This window comes from Centroberyx gerrardi, chromosome 6, assembly GCF_048128805.1.
Source record: "Centroberyx gerrardi isolate f3 chromosome 6, fCenGer3.hap1.cur.20231027, whole genome shotgun sequence".
Taxonomy (NCBI): Eukaryota; Metazoa; Chordata; class Actinopteri; order Beryciformes; family Berycidae; genus Centroberyx; species Centroberyx gerrardi.
The window spans coordinates 29,202,460-29,224,775 of NC_136002.1; the positions used below are offsets into that span (position 1 = coordinate 29,202,460).

A 22,316-nucleotide genomic window follows, 5' to 3' on the forward strand; every position below is an offset into this window, starting at 1 on the left:
GTTCAGGTAATTTCAGTGTGATTTACAGTATTCAGACTTGACAGCAGGTACCAGAGTTCCCATTCAATATCCTTTAGGATCAGTTTTGCCACTGCTCTGGGTTAAAATGAACTTTTTCAAGATGGCAGATATTCTTCCAAGGCGTCTGAAGGCTTTAAGAAGGATTGTAATGTCTGAATCCTAATGGAGAAAATGCTGTTTAACTCTGCGCCACATGTGAATGCTTTGTACTTCATAATTTTCAGTGATCCCTTCCCAAACAGCAGCGTGGCGGTAATGCAAAATACCCAAGAAGCACTACATTTCTTCACATTGTTGTTTTTTTGTATGCCTGGTATATGTTTTGTGTTTGAGCCTTTCTTAGTGTATTTAATGACCCACTTTCCCCATAAGGATCATACATGTTTCAAATAATCGAATCGAATCGAATCGAATATTATCCAATCTAATCGAATCTAATATGATTTAATTTAACTTAATTGAATCTATTTTGACACCTCTACATAGGACTATATGGTTATAATGAATATATTGCTGTGAAATACTTTTTTGAATTTACTACAAATTCTCCCTCATATATATCCTCTATTTTAAATTTTTATGCTTTGTATTACTAAAAGAAAATCTCTATTTGTCACTTTTGTGCTTTGCATTACTCAAAAGTTGCAACGTTTGTCATTAAGAATTTTATTTCGAAAGTTATGACCGGAAGCGTTGTTTTCTCATTCTGGCTAGCTTGACACTACGGGGGGGTCTTCTCCAGTCTCGGCATGCCAGAATAAACAATAATAAAAGCATAATCCCAAACCTCCGCGGACAGTTTACCGGGCAGTTTGGACATGGAGGAGCAGCACGAGCCCGCCGGCGTCAAACGGTAAGATTCTACTGAAGAAACTGCTTCTACTGTTTCAACTGAGTTTCTGTCTGTCCGGCCGTATTGTCCTGCTGCAACTTTCACACACGCGTCCCAACGTGCCATAAAAAAACCCAGACTGGGCAATATAATAATTAATATGATTATTAGTCCGGCTGTGCAGTAAAATCCTGACTCGTCTCTATTCTCGAGACTATATACAGAATTTTATGTAAATATTTGCATTTGATTAAGGTTTGATAAAATGCTGTTTACACTACAGCTCTTATAGCAGCATAAAAATGAATATTCCTATAGAAACCTATAGTGTCTGATGTGTCTGATCTGTGGTAGTCTATTGTAGTTTATAGTAGTATTATAGTAGTATTAAAGTAGTAGTATTATTATTATAGTACTACGGTATTATCTTATTACCTATAGTAGGCTATCACTATAGTATTCCTATAATAATACTATAGGGATTTACAGTATATTTGTGGTCGTCAATAGTGACTTTCTAGTGAGCCTTAACATAGCCTACTTTATGGTATATGTTTTAATCGGTATTCCTGTAATATATTTCTATACGGACTAGTTTTGCTGCGTAAAATGGCACAGGCAGATCTACAGTCTACTCAGATTTAACCTTCACAACTCTACAGCAGTCTTTATTCTCACTGCATGGCTCAGTTATTAATACATGTATGTTCTAAGCATGTTCAATTTGGTCAAAGAGTAGAGGAAAGTCTAATTAGTGGATAGTGTTTTGCTTCATGGCTTCATCTCTCTCTATTTACTGTTATCTGGCCTGTATCATGTCCAACTGGACAGATTTAGACAACTGGAAGAGTCTTTATACTGTAATACAATATTCATAACTGTACAGCATTCATAACACTGGTTATAGTCTGGTTTATGTGCTTTTATATCATTTGAGGGAGTCCATGAATATTGTCTGATGACTCATGTAAACCCATGCTAAAGGCCTTCTGCATCATTTAAACTACAAGGAGTTTCTTTACAAAATGAGATATCCAGCATTTAGATGTGATATGATATATGAAATGTGATATCTACTCTGACAAAATGATAGATGTCATAAAAGTAGAACTATTTATTGAATATTGTTGCTCTTAGCTGTCTGAGGAGCTTCACTTAGAGGATGTAATTGTCAGTTTTGGTGTTGTTGTTTTTAAAAGACTGAGTAAGGTCTTCAGGTCAAAACGTTTTTTGTTTTTTGGATTTAGGTTTTGTGGAGTTAGAGTCTGTGTAACTAGTTCATGTATTTTTTAGCTTCATGTCTTCTGTGAGAGAGGCTTTCCTGCCCTGGCACTCTGTTAGAGTCAGTAGGTGGAAATTATAGACCATTATCTCAAGTGTGTGTGTGTGTGTGTGTGTGTGTGTGTGTGTGTGAGAGAGAGAGAGAGAGAGAGAGAGAATGAGCTATTTTGTTGTTGCTGGTTTATGGGTTTAATGTCTTAATTATACCCATATTATATATGTATTTTCTCATCAATACACTGTAAAAACACCAACGCTTTCCCACAGGTGTGTGTGTGTGAGAGAGAGAGAGAGAGAGAGATCAGCCTCTGTTGTTAGAGGTCAGTGTCATACACTATGTGTCATGTTTGAATGAAACAGATGAGGAGAAGCCAGAGTCACAGACAGTATTATTATTAAAGCACAGTCACACCTGATGAGACTGTTGAGAGGAAGGAGCAGTTTGGGGTTCAGGGCCTCGCTCAAGAGCGACTTCAGGGAGTCGTTGAGTTCAGTCTCAAATCTCAAATCTCAGATCTCAGATCGTCTCAAGAAGTCACCAAAGTGGCGGCTGACCTGCATCGATTTATCTGCCAAAGACACATTTTCTGGCATGTTGGTGTCTGTCTGCCGGTCATTTCGGTCCCTGGTTGTTCGGCTCGAGACTGCAGTGGTTTGTGGATTTGTGTTGTTCTTGTTCTCGACCTAGAACGTGGTTTTGTAAATTTTCAACTTGCCTTCTTGCCTCGGAGCGTGTTGAAGGCTGTCGCTCCCAACTTCCTCTGCTGTCAATGCACATATAAGTGTTTACTGTTGTAAAACTGCTAAAAACAAGATAAATGTATGTTGTAGCCTTCTCTTCCACCAAAAACAAACACAGGTAGCACAGTTCCGGCACAAATTACCATATTTGGATGTGAGTATCACGAGCCATTTTTAAACCACAAGTACAAGCGCTTTCAGCAAAAACTGGGGCTGATAGTGGAACCAGCTGTGGGAGCGAACCAGGGTCCAGCGCTGGACTCTCTGCTGGACTCTCTGCTGCACACAGAGAGGCAAAGATCTGGAAGAAATCCCAGGATGCACAGCAGCAGATGATGCCAGCCTGGCAGATGCTGCAGAGACTCGCTGGTCTCTGGAGCCTGATCCATCCAGACTGAGCTGTAAGAGACAAAGATGCTACATGCAGCATTTTAACACCAATAAATCATCACCACATTCATTTTGAGACATTAGTATTATTACTGTAAACAAACCAGTCCATCAGCCTGTCAGCCTCTCTCAGCCTCTCTCAGCCTCTACTCTGCATCCTCCATAGTTTCTCCTTCACCTGGTGGATCTGGAGGGAAATCTGCTGGATCGCTTTACGGCACAAAACAGGAAGAGGTTCTGTTCTTCCAGAGCAAACGGAGCTAAAGCTGAAAGAGTTTCTGACAGCAGATGGTGGAAGGAGGGAAAGGAAGATGGAGAAATCACTTCCAACATGTTGATCCAATTCAGTAAAGGTCAAGTTGCAATAAGAGTTTATTTGCAACAGGAAGCAGCGGGGCTTATGGGAAATGTGGTCTGTATTTTGAGAAACACTGGCACTAACAATACCACTGGTGTGAGACAGAGGATATCAATCATCTCCACCATGGTCTCATTTGTTTACGGTAATTCTACCAAGGCATCACAATTCATTTGATATATTGATGTTCAAAATGCTGCATGTAGCAGCTGCAGCAGGACGACAGAACAGACGCGCGAACCATCAGAGAAAAATATTTATGTTTTGGTGAACACCGTGTTCCTACCAGAGCAGCCGGAGCTAAATCTGTTACTCACTGTCTTATCGCCATGCCGACAGAGATGAGACACGTGTGTGTGTGTGTGTGTGTGTGTGTGTTTGGGGAGGGGGGGTCTTTGTTCCGGCCCTCCTTACAGTATGATTTATAGTCTCTTGATCTTTCTTCTTCTTTATCTCTCCCTCTTTCTTCTTCTCTAGTTTCTCTCCCTCCCTCCCTCTCTCCCCCCCCCCCCTCTCTCCCTCTCTCCCTCCCCCCCCCTCTCTCTCTGCCCCCCCCCCCCCCCCCCTCTCTCTCTCTCTCTCTCTCCTCCCTGGCTGAACTAGAGGACATTGTGTTCCTGATCTGTCTTCTATAGGACCAGACTGGTGGTTACTCTTTACCTCACAGTTTACACACACCTAGAGATTACACTGTGTGTGTGTGTGTGTGTGTGTGTGTGTGTGTGTGCTGTAGTTTACTGTAGTTAAGTTACTCAGCTAAAGATAGGCCAGACGGTCAGAACACTGGATACTTAAAATGTAACCATTTACTAAGAGTTCATATCAAAGTATAGTGGACACTTGCAAACAACTTTTGAGTTGGACTACAGTATGTTTACAGTTGATTTACAGCATATTACTGACTATTTCAGTTTTATGAATTTTGTTTATAAGAATACTTAATATGCACTTTATTTTCATATGATGTTATGGCATCTACATTTCAGTTCAGTGTGTTCAGTGACACAGTGTGCAACTGTGCAATGCAAATACCGTTTTAATAAATTGGAATGGAAATTTTGAATTAAATAGTTTTGACTCAATTTGTCTGCTGAGTTATCACTTTAATGTGATGTACATATTAGACTACCAGGCGGTACACAGCAAGTTGTATTTTCAGCTGTATTTTTAAATTTTCAGTAAATTATGTAGAGTATTGCAATGTATCGTGATACAGTCGTATCGTGAGGTCCTTGCCAATACCCAGCCTTAGTTTACATTGTGTGTTTGTCTATGTTATGTGGCTGTGTGTGTGTGTGTGTGTGTGTGTGTGTGTATTCTCACTCTCACACACTTCCACAGCTCTGTCCTGGCTAATCAACAACTTCTTACACAATCTCTGGCTGCTCTCCAGCAGAGAGAGACTTGGTGTTACGGTCAACTGCACAACATGACCGGCCAACAGGGGAGAGCAGACACACACACACACACACACACACACACACACACACACACACACACTCACACACACACACACACACACACACACACACACACACACACACACACACTCACACACACACTCACACATATCCACAAACACATATACATAAATACACAAGTAATAATGACAAGAGAAACAGCAACAGCAGCTAAAATAACAGTATTAGTACTACTTCTAAAAAACACGTACATGTACACACACACACACACACACACACACACACACACACAAATTGAGTAATAAGATGTGGTAGCCAAAGTGCCGTTCTCCGCTCCGACCCGGGACACTCTGTTCCCACAAGCTGCTCCCAGCTGGCATGCTGCTTACTGCTGTGTGTGTGTGTGTGTGTGTGTGTGTGTGTGTGTGTGTGTGAGTGAGTGACTGAGTGAGTGAGTGAGTGAGAGAGAGAGAGAGAGTTTGTCGAAATTATTCTTATTAGCAGTAGTAGTAGCAGTACCAGTGATAGTAGTGTGTGTGCGTGTGTGTGTGTGTGTGTGTGTGTGTGTGTGTGTGTGTGTGTGTGTGTGTGTGTGTGTTTCCTCACAGTACTAGCTGAGCTGATGATGTCTCCTTAATACCAACCTGTGGCTGTCAGGTTCACTTAGACATTATATTATGTAATCCACATTGATTTTATAATAGGATGGAAATATCCAGCCGAGCTCGGAGTGCGGCTCGTCATGTGACCCGCTCTGATCCAGGAACGACTTCGCTCTCCTCCTGCACAGCGCTGCCTGGCTTCACACAGCGCCTGGACCCGCCTGGACCCGCCTGGACCCGCCTGGACCCGCCTGGACCCGCCTGGACCCGCCTGGACCCGCTGACACCTGGACTCCTCTACAGCCTGGCCTGCTCAGCAGCTGCTGTCTGGAGACTGGAGAGCCTTCCTGATCCTCTTTCCTACACAGATTTCCCAGCTGGTCTGGGCATTTGAAGTGGCAGTGTTTTGGACACAAGCCCACTGTCGGCAGCCCCCCCCACCCACCCACCCATTTTGGAGCGTCAACAGAGGACCCAAACAGTGTATTTTCATGAGGTTTCTGGAACTGCGGTGACCTTTGTCCTGTTTGGAGGCAAAATGACGTAGGACAGTGATATAATGACTGCAAACTAAGCAGGGAATTTAGCAATTATACCCTAAACTGTTGAGATGTGTGGACGCAAATATGAACATATGAACACTAAACAAGGTAGCTGGTCAGCTCACTGGTGTCCAGTGTCAGAAGCAGACTGTAGAGGCTGTGCAGACAGGCTATGCAACATATTTCATGAAGAAAACATGATATAGTAACGTTATACTAACCCACAGCAGTGGTGAGATGCAGGTACCAGTGCTGCTGACGCTTCAGATTTGCTGCCTGCAGTGTTGCTATAAAAGCATCAATTAAAGGCGTCAAATGACCTGAATCGGTTATCGCTTCCAGTGCGTTGGAGTTTCCAGAGATGAAATTCCCCGGCTGCGCTCCAGGAGTCGGCGATGGAGGACGGCAGATTATACCGGAGATAACACATGGACTCTGCATGCAGCTCTGGACAAAAATGAGTTATTCATAGAAAGAAGCTCAAATAAATCTCTACATGTGTCTGTAGTTAGATATCTGAAAGTCTTTATATCCTTGGGAATAATAATAATGTGATTCTCTATTGATATTGAAATTCTCTTTTCACCTCCACAGGGAGGTCAGAGCCTCTCTCTTCGCTACGCCAACCTGCTGCCCAGAGAAAAATGCAAATGATAACGGCTGTTGCAGCCTGCCATTTTGAATTTGCGTCAGACTCGGGGTGGGAAACTCTACCTGGCATGTACTGTATATAAAACTATCCTTACTTCAACACATAAGTAAGGACTTCAGTAATCAAATTAGCTGGGAATCTTGGAAACAGCAACTACGACTGGTTGAATTTAGCAGGGAATTAGCTAGCTATATTAACATAAAATTTGAACATATCCCTCCAGATTCTTGAGATCCATTTGTTTCTAATACATTTTTCAGTGGGGAATCTGTGAAATGATAAATGTTTGTCTGATTCCTGATGTTTGTATGATGTGAGTCTTGGTAAACAACAGCAGGACAGAGCCGGGCTGTACTTGTTCTTCCTGGTAGAGTTTCCCACCCAGAGTGTGCTGTGGGAGTAAGGCCTGTATGGGAGGTGAAGACCTTTAAAGCTCAATATGACAAAGCTACAATTTGAGAAGGCAGATGGAGCCATTTAATCCCAGTTGGTAGTTTAGACTCCCACTTACTTGAATGAATGTGTCTTTACTCAGTTTGTTATACTGCACAGATACCACACAGTGAGGCATAATTGAGAAGGGCTGTTAACTGTGTGTGGTGCTGTATGTGGGTGTGGATGTGGGTTTGTTTGCAAGTTTGTGTCTGTGACTGTGTGTGTATGTGTGTGTGTGTGTGTGTGTGCCTGCCAGCATGTGTCTGGGCATGCGAGAGTGTGTGTGTGTAATGGTGGTCATATCATGCATTGCGGTCTGCGTACGTGTGTGTGTTCAGCTACACATCCCTCCAGATGTAACGTGATCACGCTCGAAAGGCCGTCCGCATCGTAATTTGCCAAACTGCCGCCGTAAATAGACTAATAAAAGCTGTGATGTAGCGCAGCGCCGCAGCCTATGGAAAATACACAGCACCAATATACGTAGAAGTGCCTTTACTGCGGTGTGTGTGTGTGTGGGGGGGGGGGGGGGGGAAGCCGTGGGGATATACTGTATTTATGTAATGTGACAGCGAAAGTCACATTGGCTTATTATGAGTCAGATATGTGATATATACTGGATGTGACTATGGGAGAGTATTTGTTGTAGTTTTTGATTTGTGGAATAGAGTTTTCCCACCTTTTAACGTTAGAGTAAGACTTTATCGTATAAATTTATAGTGTTGTAGTTGTATTAGACGGATGAAAGTGAGTCTTCTTGAGAAAATAAACCAATTTAATACTATTCTGAATGTAGTTTTTGTTTATATTTGGGGTTTTTTGCCTTGTGGTGATCACCCATTGGAGTTGATAATTTACCCACCTTGTTAGCTGCTTAACGCTGCATCACTGCATACTGGACATTATAGTACAGTGTGTTGTGTTGTAAATCACACACATTATTTTGTGAATTGAGCATGTGAGCTTAAAGATATAGGCAACGTGACATGTGGAAAGATGAGTGCATGTGCCAAGACTTATTGGCATGTGATGAATGTGAACATCAGAAGTCACTGGACCTTTTTATATTTGTAATGCGCTGCTGGGTCCCCCTGCAGTTTATATGTGGCTTGGTTTACACCTGCCTGTATGTCGAAAGATCATATGGCATACTGAAAGAGGTTATGTTGACACGTCCACTTATAACAAGCCTATGAAGCACCTGGGTGTTGTGCAGTGTTTTTCCAGAACAGGTAGGCCTACCCTGTATTTTCAGCAAGGGAAGTTGTGCACCAGCAAAATATGTCCTATACTTTTTGTAGTTTCTGTTCCCCTTATTCAAAATAACTATCAATTGCTGTTGAATGGCAAAAAAAAAATCTTCTCTAATTATTGCATTTTAACCAAATGGGAGTGTTATTTCAGGTCATTTTAGGTTTTTGGTGTCAGCTTTTTTGTTTTTGTTGTTTTTTCGCCATGGCATCTTTTTCGAAGTGAAACCATGACCTGGACTGGTTTCAGTACTGAAGCCAACGTTTTAGTATCACAACCCACTATCTCTACCCTGGTTTTGCAAAACCACCCGAGGCAACGTGCTACTTTGTGACACACAGCACAGCAATTTATTAGATTAGATTAGATTATACTAAATTGATATGTTGTTACTACATATGAAAAACACACAGGCCGTTCTTCTATGTGACTACAGCAGAGTCTCAGTCTGCTGCTGCTGTGTGTGTGTGTGTGTGTTTGGTGTGTGTGTGTATGGCGATGCAGACAGATTACACACTGCAGGTCTGTGTTGCATCCTCAAACTGAGGCAAACTTTATACAGCACATTTCAAACACAAGGCAAATTCAATGTGCTTCATGTAAAACACAAAAAATACATCATTTGTCAGGTAAAATGACATTTATTTATTTAATGACATAAAAGAAAGAAAGATAAAATAGACAAGTAAAGATAAAAATCACAACAATCAACTCATAAAATGACATTAAAAAGAAAGAAAGAAAGATAAAATAGATAAGGATAAAAATCACTCATAACTCATAAAATGACATTAAAAAAGAAAGAAAGAAAGAATAGGTGAGGATAAATACATAAATAATAATATAATAGCACCTGTTCCACCTCCATGCAGATGGTTCAGTAGAAGGCCGCAGAGCGACAGACATGGTGAGCAGATATCTCACCGTCTGCATCACATTACCATACCACATTAACATCATGACAGCTGACATGCAGGCGTTACCGACGGTTACGCTCTGAGGTTATGTCATATAGTAAGATCATATCCTCTGGTGTGTTATGAGGCTTCACTGCAGGGCTGAGAGTGAGGCTGCTGCACTTTAAGCAAAGAGTCCTCGGTGCAAGACACTTTCAGATAAACAGACACACACACACACAGATGAAAGAGATATGAGGAGGTGTAGCACAACTCCTCATTCACTAGTTTGAGTGTGTGTGTGTGTGTGTGTGTGTGTATCTGTCTCTGTTTGTTTAGTCTAGCAGAAGTGAGGCAGGCCTCCTGGACGAGTGTGTGAGGCTCGGCCCTCGGAGCTGAAGAGTCTTGCGTAACCTCTGCTCACATTTTGGCCCGTTTCCCATGATGCTTTGTGGGTTTTTGTTTTTTTTCTGGGAATCAGTGGGAGGAGAAAGACCCACAGCAGCTCCAACTGGAAGTGATGTCTGGTTAGCATCAGTCCACAGCTCCATTCACAACAACATCAGCTCATTTCAAAGAGAAACAAGTGAAGAGCTCATTTCCAAAATGCTATGTATCTATTTTGGCAAGAAAAAAAACATTATCTGAAGTTCATCATTAAATATTTCTAAAATACAGATAATCTAAGTGATTAAAAGTCTCAATTTTGTCAACCAAGGACTTAAGTTACTTACAGTTTTTTCTGATTGCTTAGGCACTATCTTTGAAACTATAGGCTATTTTTGCAAAACTCTACACACTAACCACAAAACCTTACACCAAATCAGCAAAACATTATACATCTCTGGCAAAAGTAAACAATTCTTGCAAAACTCTTCAAACTCTTTAAAAAATTTTGTTTTTGCGTCAATACAGTACACACAAACCATCATTTGAATAAGCACACGAAGCACCAACTACGCACTGATAGTATAAATGAAAAACACTTGTGGCTTTTTCTGTGTGCAGGGCATAGCAGTTTGCAATAAAGTTTTGTCATACATGTAGTAAACACACATACACACAGGTATCCAAATGTGTAAAGTATGGATGTGTATTCCGAACATAACACACTATCAGTACAAATAAGGGGAAAAAGTTATTTATTTATTTTCTTACTGTAAAATGTTCTACAGTAACACTCCTCAAACAACAAAAGCGCAGTAGAAGAAAACAAAAGCATTTGTGCTAGAAAAAAAAGAACAGAAAAAAATTAGCCTAAATCTCGCCTTCTTTGTGGGTCTGGCCATAAGACTTCATCCACATCACATGCAATGTTGTCTTGAGCGAGGCAGCGTGGAAAGTATCGCCTGTAGTGCCGTATCCAGGCCTGGCATGACCCCTGATCGATGTCTCCACAAGCCTCCTCCATTGCCTGTAGAAGGTCTATGCGTTGGTGGGGCTGGCGATCATACACCTTCCAACGCCATGCAGAGAAGAATTCTTCAGTGGGATTCAAGAACAGAGAGTATGGGGGGAGATTGAATGCGATGAAAAGTGGGTGACCTGTGAACCAATTGCGGACCAAAGCAGCCCGGTGGAAACTAAAATTGTCCCAGATGATAATGTACCTGGGCTGCTCTGGCCCCTGGTCATTAGGAATTAGTCTGTTGTGGAGGGTGTCCAGAAATGTGATAATGTGTGCAGTGTTGTATGGGCCTAGGATTGCATGATGGTGAAGGACGCCGTTTTGACTAATAGCCGCACACATTGTTATGTTGCCACCACATTGTCCCGGGACGTTGATGATGGCACGGTGTCCGATGATATTTCTGCCGCGGCCCCTTGTTTTTGCAAGGTTGAAACCTGCTTCGTCCACATATATTAGCTCATGATGCACTGCATCTGCTTCTAGCTCCATGACTCTCTGAAAGAGACAAGACAAAACAATGTAGCACAGTACGAAAAGACAGGAATCAGTCAATATGATGTAGCACCATACACTTCCAGATCTAGTACCAACGATAGGATAGTATAGCTGACCTGCACATATTCATATCTCAGTTGTTTTACACGGTCTGAGTTTCTTTCGAAGGGGACTCTGTACAGCTGCTTCATCCTAATTCTGCTGCGTTTCAGTAGACGAGACAGTGCAGAGAGACTAACTCTGTTGACGTTTTGGAATATGGTGTTATCTGCCATTATGTGGTCCTGCAGTTCTCTGAGTCTGATGCAGTTATTTGCAATGACCATATTTACAATGTGGGTCTCCTGCTCTGGGGTGAACAGTCGACCTCTTCCACCAGATACTGGTTTTCTTGCAGTTCTGTAAAAACATTCGAATGGTTTTAGTGATAGATCCTTCTCATTATGAAAGTACAGTACATATTACTGTACCAGTAAGACTACAGCACTTACAGTTACTTACCGGTTCTCATTTCGGAATATCCGGATGATACCTGCAACAGTATAGCGGCTCAGATTTGGTTGAACCCGTTGCCCAGCCTCCCTCATGCTCATCCCATGGTTGACAACATGGTCAACCACAGTCGCTCTGATTTCATCAGTTATTGTGTTCCTGACTCCCCTTCCTCTTCCCCGTCGTCTCCTTCTCCCCCGTCCTACTTCTCCTCCTCCTCCTCTTACTTCTTCACCTCCTCGTCCTCGTCCTCCTTGTCCTTCTCCTCCTCCTCCTCCTCCTCTTACTTCTTCACCTCCTCGTCCTCGTCCTTCTCGTCCTTCTCCTCCTCCTCCTCTTACTTCTTCACCTCCTCATCCTCGTCCTCCTCGTCTTTCTCCTCCTCCTCCTCTTACTTCTTCACCTCCTCCTCCTCTTCCTCCTCGTCCTCCTCTAGTTCTCACCGCTCTTACTCTCTGTCCAATATTGGCCTCCATTGTTGTCCAAACCAAATGTTTACCTGTGGCCTATTTATAGTGCTCAAGCTCTGATTTGTAAGTGAACTCATTATCTAAAAGTGTTTTCACATGTGTCAATGTGGAAAGGCAATTGGCAAAATAGTGTAGCAATGTAGAGACCAATGTTTACAGTTTTGCTAGAAGTGTGTTATGAAATTGCAAACTGAGTGTAAAGCAGTGAGTTGTGCTTACAATTTTGCAAAAAGTGTGTTATAAAATGACAAACTGAGTGTAAAGCAGAGAACGTGCATTCAGTTTGGCACACTTGGTAAATGCATTGACTACAAGTGTTAATGGTTTCAGAGATAGTGCTTCAAGAATCACTGTTAGTGTTTAAGCATTCAGAAAAAACTGTAATACCACTGTAAAAGTTGAAGTGACATAATTTAAGTAATAATCCGTGACGTTTTCATATAAATAAATTTCCGTATCGCCTCCCTCTATCACCAATTGATATAATAACACAATAGTGATTCAGCCTATATCCAGTTCATGAAAGCTTTTATATTTGCTGTTTTCCTGGGAAAAATCCTCTGCCGCACAGGAAGTGATGCGCTCAACTTTTTCCGGTTTGTTTGTAATAAACAGAAGAAGAAGAACTGGGTAGTTAGCATGAACAGCGATAGCCACCATGGCTGAACAGACGAAGAGAAGAGAAACTCAAACTGCAGCAACAGAAAACCCAAGCTCCGCCCACACTGTTTGATTGACAGGTGATCTGTGGGAAGAGCAGTGCAGAAACACTTGTGTTAGTATTTTGAGACAGTAGGTATCACTTGGTGGATTTGTTGTTTTGGAAGGAAACTCTTTCGGTCTGTAAATGATTCATGATTCATTTCCCGGCAGCAGTGAAACAAAACAAAGCTCTTTACTGTAAGAGCTGCATGTGAACTTATAAACAGAGCGAGATCAGAGGGTGACGTGGGTCTCAGATGCTGTGTGAGACTCGCTCTATACTCTCTGACATGCTGACTGAATGTTAAGTGTTGTTCCAGGTAGAAATGTCTTGGCTGGGATAAGAAGGTCATTGACACCCACACACACAAAAGTTAATGATTTCTCAAAAAGAGAGGATATCCTCAAAGTAAAGCATACATACTCCTCAAACGCCCGTGTGCTGTAGGTGTGTGTGTGTGTGTGTGTGTGTGTGTGTGAGAGACTCTTCCTGTCTTTGTTTGTTGCTGCAGACTCCACCAGTCTCAAACACATAATCACCTCCCATATTGTGAAGGAGTCTTTGAAAGCATCTTCTCACCTCCCTGCCTGATCCAACACTAAATCTGTTAAACATTTTATCATCAATAAATCATTACCATGTTAATTTTGAGACATTATTATAATTACTATAAATAAACGAGACCATCGCCAAGAAGATTGTCAGCTTCTATCGGCTTCTAATCTGCATTTTAATCCCATGTGATTTCATGATGAATTGCATTTTCTTGTTATTTTGAAGTGCATTTTAAAAATGCCACACGCAGCACCTTTAACCTGTGGTTATATAAACATTTTGATAAACATTTATGTCAATACTACCCTGGATCCAGTACCTCTTTACATCATACTTGTAGCATACATGCGTACAAGTATACATTTCACTTGTATGACACATTTGTATGGTACTTTTCAAGGCCCTCAGTTCTTCAGTTTCAGACACATTGACTGTGAGAGCGAGTGCAAAAGTCACCAAACAAAACTGAAAGATAATAAAGGTGAATGGCACACTAAATATTTAAAGCCATATTAAAAATGGAGCATTTAAGTTTAAGTGTGGGATCAGTCCTCCAGTACCTGCAGTACTTCATCAACTCAAACAGTGCAACACAAAACCTTTATGATACCTGTAATAGCAAATATTATTAAGAATTATAATATTGAAAAGTAAAAATTAATGGTCCGCACTGGACTGTGACAGCAGTAGTAAATATAAAATAGGTGTCAAAGTAGTTTTATGGCAAGACAAATGTAGTTGAGACAAGTCCTGTTTCTCAGCCTCTACGGTTATCTGGTCTGTTTATGGTCTAGTCAGTAAAAATATTAAGGATTATGGCTGTAAATCAGTGATTTAGACTGAGGAAAAACAGCACTACAACAGCCCCACTGCTGGTATGAAGACTTAAAAATATGTCAATTCAAAGTGTTGAGATATTGAGATATTTTTAAGTCTAGGGTTAGGGTTAGTAGCCTAGTAACAGCAGTGGTGTCAGTTCACTTTCAGGTCGCTCCATTCAGAATGTAATTTGAAACTGCAATTCACATAATAATGGTAGAACTTTTTTAATGGCAAAATATTTCCAGTTTGTTGAATTTTTGAAGAAAATCCACTCTCTGAGTCGGCAGTGAAAACCCTCTGACCCTTAAAACCCAAACTTGTAAAATGTGTATTTTCAGCTAAGTGATGTTTTTTTATTCTTACTTTTGCATACTAATTTGAAGAAAACCTTCTAGTCAGCACACACACATTGGTAACCATTGTATAAAAGCCACAATACTTACCATTGTTATGAAGCACAGCCAAGTGTCTCTATAATCATGGTGAAATATGTTCTCTTGTGGGAACTTACTCTTTGTGGTGGGAGTTAAGCCCAGCAGCAGTATGAGTTGTTCTCCAGCAGTGGAGCAGAACAACAAAACAAGCTGGTGTGTGTTTTTTTATACAAACAGTAAGTCTGCTTTACAGTGAGAGATGAAAGGTGGAGGCATTACAGGTGGCTCAGCTCTTCATTCTGACTGTTGTGTGTGAAGAGAAGGCAGGGTGTGTTACTGTTGTGTGTCAGGACACAGGAGTGTTTTGTACAGTGTGTTCTGTCTGTGGATAATAAAGTGTAGAGTTCACTGCTGCCAGGTGTTTGGTTTCTCCACAGAGCAACAGACTGACTCAGAAGAGTGACAAATGTTCCTTGTGTAGTTTCTTTGTTTCTGTGTTGACTCTGCAAAGTTAATTTTTCTACCAATAGACCAATAAACTATCGCATCATATTTTATCGTCTCCTGTTACACGGATTCGTTGAATATTCAATTCTGATTGGGCAATGAACATAGTCTGAGTTATGTTATCCAATCATATCACTCCACAGTCATGAAGCAGGTCGATTTTGTTGATTTCTAATCAAATAAACCATCAACACCTTGTGGTATAAAGACTTTACTCCTTGATTACTGCAGACAAACACTCTGCATAACCTGGAAGATATTTCCAATATTACTTTTAATTTATTCAGAGAGCATGAAACTGTTGATTGCTGCGTAGCGGCTGAACAGCAATCTCACCAGATTTGTTTACATGTCTATGGTTATAGTTCTGCTAGTGTAGCCATGGATGCTAGCTATACAGACGTTTAATGGTTGTATTCCTACTGAGCTACTTTTTGGCAGAAATGTTTAAATCAATATTTTGCGCCAAATAATTCATGTTTTTGGTAAGTAGGTGCTGGTCATTAACGCAAAAAAAGATCTTTCAGAGCGATCAAGACCCCGATGTGCATGTGTAATGTACAGTTCTATATCTTATCGTGTTGTATCATTATATCGTATTATATGGGTTCATGTTGTTTCTGTCCTGTCCTTTCTCCCTCTGCTCTGTCAGCTGCCTCTGTGTCTTGTGTTTAGTTTCTAGGGACAGAAGCTAGTTGTGTGTGAAGCTTTTCAAAAGCAGCATAATGACAGTGCTGTCTGGTGTGTTGGTGTGTTTATCTTGGTGTGTCTGCAGCCAGCTGATATTTTTAAGAAGCTTTTAAAAACCTGCGTTTATCGTAAACACTATTCTTTAATGTGTGTCTGTCTGTTTGTAGTTTTAAGAATGGCTTTATTACCTACCTTTATCATAATTCTTATTTTAATTGTGCTGTATTTGTTCTGTATTGTTATGATGTCCTTTAATTTAAATACTTAGTCTTTTTATGTCTGCTTCTTTCATCTGTATTTCTGTTTTATCATTGTGCTGTGCCTTGTAACGTGTTTTGAGACGCGTATTATAAATCAAGTGTACTTACTTTACAGCTTTACTTCACCCTCTGTGAAAACTACATGTGTAGGTGTGTGTGTGTGTGTGTGTTTGAGAGAGAGAGAGAGAGAGAGAGAGAGAGAGAGGAAACCGTGCTCTAGTCTGACCTGACCTCGTCTTGTCAGCACATGCTGTTCTGATACCGGCCGGAGGGAGGGATGGAGGGAGGGAAGGAGGGAGGGAGAGATGGAGGGAGGGAAGGAGAGAGAGAGAAAGAGAGCGAGGGAAGGAGGATCTGAACACTTTCCCAAACATTCTGTACTTTTCAGTTTTGGGCATTTCTCTCTATTTTTATTATCGGTTCTTCTTGACATAAATAGCCAGGAATGTTTATGGAACCAGAGCTCACCCATATATAGAGACGGAGGTCTCTTAATCTCTCCCAGTCTGTACAAACACCAGAGATGAAGATGATTGGTGACGACTGATAGAAGTCTTCTGTGGTTCCTTAAGTGGAGTCTGGAAACCCCAGGGGGCCACGAGAGGCTCCCAGGGGGCCACGAGGGGGCCACGAGAGGCTCCCAGGGGGCCATCAGAGGCTCCCAGGGCATCTGCTCCTCCAGAATGAAAGACTTTAGATTAAATTTTAAGGGGGCAATAAGTACGATTTTTACTGTCGGTCGCAAAACACAAAATGACCATATCATCATATATCTGTGGGGGTTGATGGGTTGTTGATCAGTACCAATGACTCAATAATTACTTTACCAGCTGCTGAGGCTCTCTGGCCCTCACTCTGTTCTGGAACTAAAACTCTCTGCTGCTTATTGGCATTTCAAGACTAATCTCCTTCCTCCTCCTACTCATATTTTTAACTGCTCAAAGCTAAAAAGCCTCATTCTCGAGCCAAAAAATCGAATGACAAAGCAGTATTATTATTCCAGTATTTAGCGTGGTGATATATTATCTTTCCACTGGTCGTTTCTACTGGATCTCTGCTCTAATCGGCTAGTTTACTCATTTCTGTTGACAAGTTCTATTAAAATTGTTGCAATTCCTGCAGGTCACCAGTAGATGTTGCTAAAAGTCATAAATGACTGAATGCCTCTTTAAATATTTCTAAAATGCAGATGACTGAGAAGTTATCTACTATCACTGAAATGGTTCTATAATTTGTTTTATTTTCGTGTTATTATTTTGTAAGAGTAGATGTCACTTTTTTTATGTTATTTTGGAAAGAAACTCATCAACAACAAGAAATCGTTGAAGTCGTTCCTACTTTTGGATTAAGGAGTTTTGTTTGTATCTTTGACTCCTCATTTATCCTTATCTATGTTTCTCTTCCTCCTCTCTTTTCCTCCCCACTTCCTCTCCTCCTCTTTCCCCTCTCCCACTCTTTTTCTTCTTCCCCTCTCCTCTCCCTTTCCCCTCCTCTCTTCCCCCCCCCATTTCCTTTCTCATACTCCTTTTCATTTCCTCGGATGCCACTCTCCTCCTCTTTCCACTTCCGTCCGTCCATTTTCCCTCTCCCTCCATCTTCCTCTCCTCCTCCTCCTCCTCCTCCTCCTCCTCCTCCTCCAGGACCAGCTCGGAGCAGAGGAAGGTGCGTTCCCGCGATGCCGCCAGATGTAGGCGGAGTCAGGAGACGGAGGTGTTTTACGAGCTCGCCCACACCCTGCCCCTCCCGCACCGAGTCTCCGCCCACCTGGACAAGGCCGCCATCATGAGAGTCACCCTCAGCTTCCTGCGCATGCACCGCCTCCTCCGAGTCGGTCAGTAAAGTCCCGTCCGTTCTCTGTAAAGCCCTTTGAGACACGCTTGTGATGAATGAACCTGACTTGACTTATTTGACTTAAGGAGGATTCCTGTGAGATTTTCAAAGCATCAGACACTGAATGTGTAAAATGTTAAGACAACCTTAGTAGTGCTGATTTTACCCCCAAGCTCCACTACAGCCATCAGCCATCAAGAACGCTTCCTTTGAAATCAATGGAAGCTGCGGCGTTCAAATCGCATAGCGTCCGATGGATTCTGAACGGCTGATGCATGCGTGTTCATCCTCGTGTTGAAATAATGAGAAATAAAGTTGGAATTAGTTATTTTCTGGTCTACGGACTAAAAAATCATAAAATGAAAGACAGTCCATGTAGGATATGGCGTATATAGTTTTCAAAATGATTGGTTTGTGCACCAGGTGAAAAAACACCAAAGCTATAGCTACTTCGGCATATTCATGAATATGTTACAGACACATTTCCCCTCTGCTTTCAAAATAAAAGCGCTCTGTGGTGCAGCAAGAACAACACCTTGACACCACACTGAGGATGATGCAAATTGGAATATAACAGCATCTTACCTCAAAAGAAACATAAGAAAAAAAAATTTAATATGCAGGAGTCGACATGGCACATTCAAGATTTCCTCTCATAAATGAAGAGAAAGTCATAAGTTTTGGGCCTATATGTGTTAATGTCAAAGGAATACAGTCACTTTTTGGCAAAGAAGTTCTTTGATCAACTTCTTTTGGCACGACAAGAAGATTAGTAGCTGTATTAAATGCAGTATTTAAAGTCGAGATGAAATGAAAAATGCCTTTTTAACCCTTTTAGATCACATCCCCGGTCATATTGTGCACCTATTTAACAATATATGCCAAAAAAAATACAAAAAATCAATTTCTTTGTGTTCTTATATCAAAATTCAATCATGTTTTCTTCCTGTAAAACAAAATATGCCGTGTGCTTACGTAAGCATGCCCGTAACTAATTTCAACCAATAATATCATGACATCCACCCATCAATCAATCTTCAACTTTTAGCGCACAGAGCTAAGAGGCTAAGATTCATTAATTAGCTAGCTAGCAACAGCACGGTACTTCAGTGTGTCTTCGGGTGTTATGACACGCCCACTTTTCAACGTTCAAATCAAATTCCTCCCAACGTTATGTCCCGCCTGTCTTTCCTGTTTCACTCGGAAATACGTCACGATACGGAAGTTAGATACTCTCGAAATGCCGTTTCATCTCGACTTTAACACGCTACCACATATGCTAACGCTTTCCAGATTACGCCAAGCTAGCTAGCGTGCTAACCCGTAAGCATGCACTGTAGATCTTAAAAAAAAAACCAGATCTTAACAACTCAAGAGATAAGGAAATGTACATGGACTTTGAGTGTTTCTTTTCATACATTTGGCCACTGAATTGTGGAGATCTTACTTGTGAGATTGTGGGTTTCTTTCTGTTTTGGTTGTTGGCCTTTTTTGCCACTGATTCGCAAGTTGGGAGCTTGAGGCAACTGTTTTAAAACAGTATGTCGCCTTAAAATATGCTTAAAATATTCTTGTCACCTCATCTAAACTGTCTCAAGGCTTTAAAATCCTTCTGTCACCTGTCTCCTACCTTCCTCTGTGTCTCCTCTTCCTGTCTGAAGTGGTTTTAACAGGTGAAATCACTCAGGGGTCGCAGGTCGTTTCATGGAAAGAGAATATTAATATAGTAATAATAATATAATAATATAGAGCTAATATTATGCTCCCTCAGTGTGTTGTTCTGGTGATCTGATTGGCTGACTGCTGTCTGGCTGTTCCCTCCGGCACCAGAACAGAGTAATGAGCCCTTCAGTTAAACACAGAAAATGCAGAAATGTTATTACTCAGGTGGCAATATGATAAATGTATTAGGATTTGGACCTGTGCTTTCGCTGACAGCTAGATTCGTACCTGCAAATTCATTCATCAGAGGAAAAAAGGAAAATGGTTTAGTTTCTTCGGTTTAGTTTTCCTCCTATTCTTTTCTTTCTGAAGTATGAATCCAGCCTCAGTGTGTCTGTCTGTGTCACCTGGTCGTGGTTCCAACAGGTGAGAAGCAGGAGGAGGAGCCTGAGCAGGAAGAGGAAGAGGATTCGATGGATGCTGTCTATCCCCAGGCGCTGGCCGGCTTCGTCCTGGTGATAACAGAGGAGGGAGACATGATCTATCTGTCGGACAGCGTCAGCAAACACATCGGCATCACACAGGTACAGTCTATTTACAGTCTGTATAGTCTATTTACAGTCTATATACAGTCTGTAGAATAGACGTTAGAATAAAGAAGAAAAATATATACAGTATGTACAGTCAGTATTATACAGTACACAGTATTACAGTATACACAATGCACCCTGTAGTTCTGTATGCAGTTATCATGAGCTAGATGTGTTCTGTTCTTTTAAACAGAGCTAAGAATAGAGGGAAAAGATGGTTGGTCTCTCTCTCTCTCTCTCTCTCCCTCTCTCTCTCTCTGTCTGTCTCTCTGTGTCTGTCTGTCTGTCTGTCTGTGTGTCTCTCTCTCTCTCTCTCTCTCTCTCTCTCTCCCTCCCTCCTGCTGGTTAGCTTAAGTTACCCAGAATAGGTCACATACTGTCCCGGAGGCTTACAGTAAATTCACAGACTGACTTCAGATTACAGCATGTTCTGAAACTGGTGTCAGTTGAGTGATGATGACTTAGTTATTATTATCAATATTATTATTATTATTATTATCATGTGATGTATTACATTACCTCTGCTTTATCTAAGATGCCTTTTTATTTTACATTGATGTTTTTGAGATTGTATTTCTTTGTACTTGTTGGTTCTTTGGGTATTTTATTTATTTATTTTTTTGTTTGCTTCAATTGGAGTTGATGGCGCTGTTGTTGTTGTTTTCCTGTTGACAGCTGGAGTTGCTGGGTCAGAGTGTGTATGACTTCATCCATCCCTGTGACCAGGAGGAGCTCAGAGACCTGCTGACGCCCCGGCCAGGTCAGAGAAACACAGAAACATACGAAAAAACACAAACAAGATGGAATATATACAGATTGTGAACATGGGAAAAAAAAACCTTAAGGGACTTTTAACAGCATCTCACCTTAAAATAAACTAAAAATTAAGATGCAGAAGATAGCGCATTCAAGATTTCCTCTCATAAAGGAACAGAAAATCAAAGGTTTGGGCCTATATGTGTTAATGTTAAATTAATACACCCACTTTTTGTCATATACATTATTTGATCAACTTACTATGGTGTTACAAGAAGATTAGATGCCGTTTCACCTCTGTGCGTTCAGTATTCAATGCTCTACGGTGCGTATGCTAAGCTAGCTAGTGTGCTAAACCGTTAGCACATTAGTGTCAAATAAATGAGTTCTCTTATACATTTTTGGCAACAACAAAAAAAGTCACTCTCTGGTCATTGTTTAGTATAAAATGTAGAGGATTCAGTGTCATTTCGAAGTGTTAGCATTTTGTCAAACAACGAGTTTCCTGCTGTCCTTCAAAAGCTACTGCAGGTTGTTGTATTTTTGTTCTTTCAATCATTGTGTAAGAATATGTGTCACTTTTTGTCAAATGATAGATAGCTCAGTTTGGAAACGAAACTCAATCAGAGATCTTATTTTGATTAAAAAGCTGCTGAAGTCTTTTAAGCTAGCTGTAGCGGTGTTAGCGGTGTTAGCTGTGTTAGCGGTGTTAGCGGTGTTAGCGGTGTTAGCTGTGTTAAGGCTCATTTATGCTCCCTTTACATACGAAAATAAATACGTCCATTTCAAACAATGTAACCGTCACTGCCCACATACTTCCATGCGTCTTTTACGTTGGCATCATGTTAAGCAATACATTCACTAGAGGGCAGTAGAGAGTCAAAAGTGTGTGTGTGTGTGTGTGTGGTACTGCTCCGTTTCGTCCGTATCCGTAAGCTTTCAGAAAACGTGCACAAATACGGACGAAATGAACGCAGAGTACGGACAGAAGGCTCCGTCCGTATCCGTATACGTATTTAACGTTGAGCATAATTGAGCCTTTAGCGGTGTCAGCTGTGTTACGTTAGAGCTCCACTACCGGCGTTGTGTTGCGACGTTCTCCCTGCTCCACAGAGCGCGTCGACTTTTGAATGGATACACCAGAAAACAATCAATTCTACTTTATTTCAATGAGGGAGAACGCGTGCGTCAGCCATGACGGCCGATGGCTGTAGTGGAGCGGGGCGTGAGCTTTGCCTTCCTGTGTCCAGGTGTGAGCAGGAAGCCGCCGGCAGAAC

General features: G+C 41.4%; 1 protein-coding gene across 1 annotated transcript in view; it reads left to right on the forward strand.

Moving 5' to 3' along the window:
- The first annotated feature begins 735 nt into the window (after positions 1-735).
- The window catches only part of hif1al (hypoxia inducible factor 1 subunit alpha, like), a 31,677-nt gene continuing 10,096 nt past the window's right edge, over positions 736-22,316 (forward strand). The window contains exons 1-5 of the mRNA XM_078283950.1: positions 736-874; positions 17,842-18,032; positions 20,120-20,277; positions 20,959-21,043; positions 22,290-22,309. Of these exons, the coding sequence (XP_078140076.1) occupies positions 840-874; positions 17,842-18,032; positions 20,120-20,277; positions 20,959-21,043; positions 22,290-22,309 (489 nt within the window). The 5' untranslated portion in view covers positions 736-839. The remainder of the gene's footprint in view (positions 875-17,841; positions 18,033-20,119; positions 20,278-20,958; positions 21,044-22,289; positions 22,310-22,316) is intronic.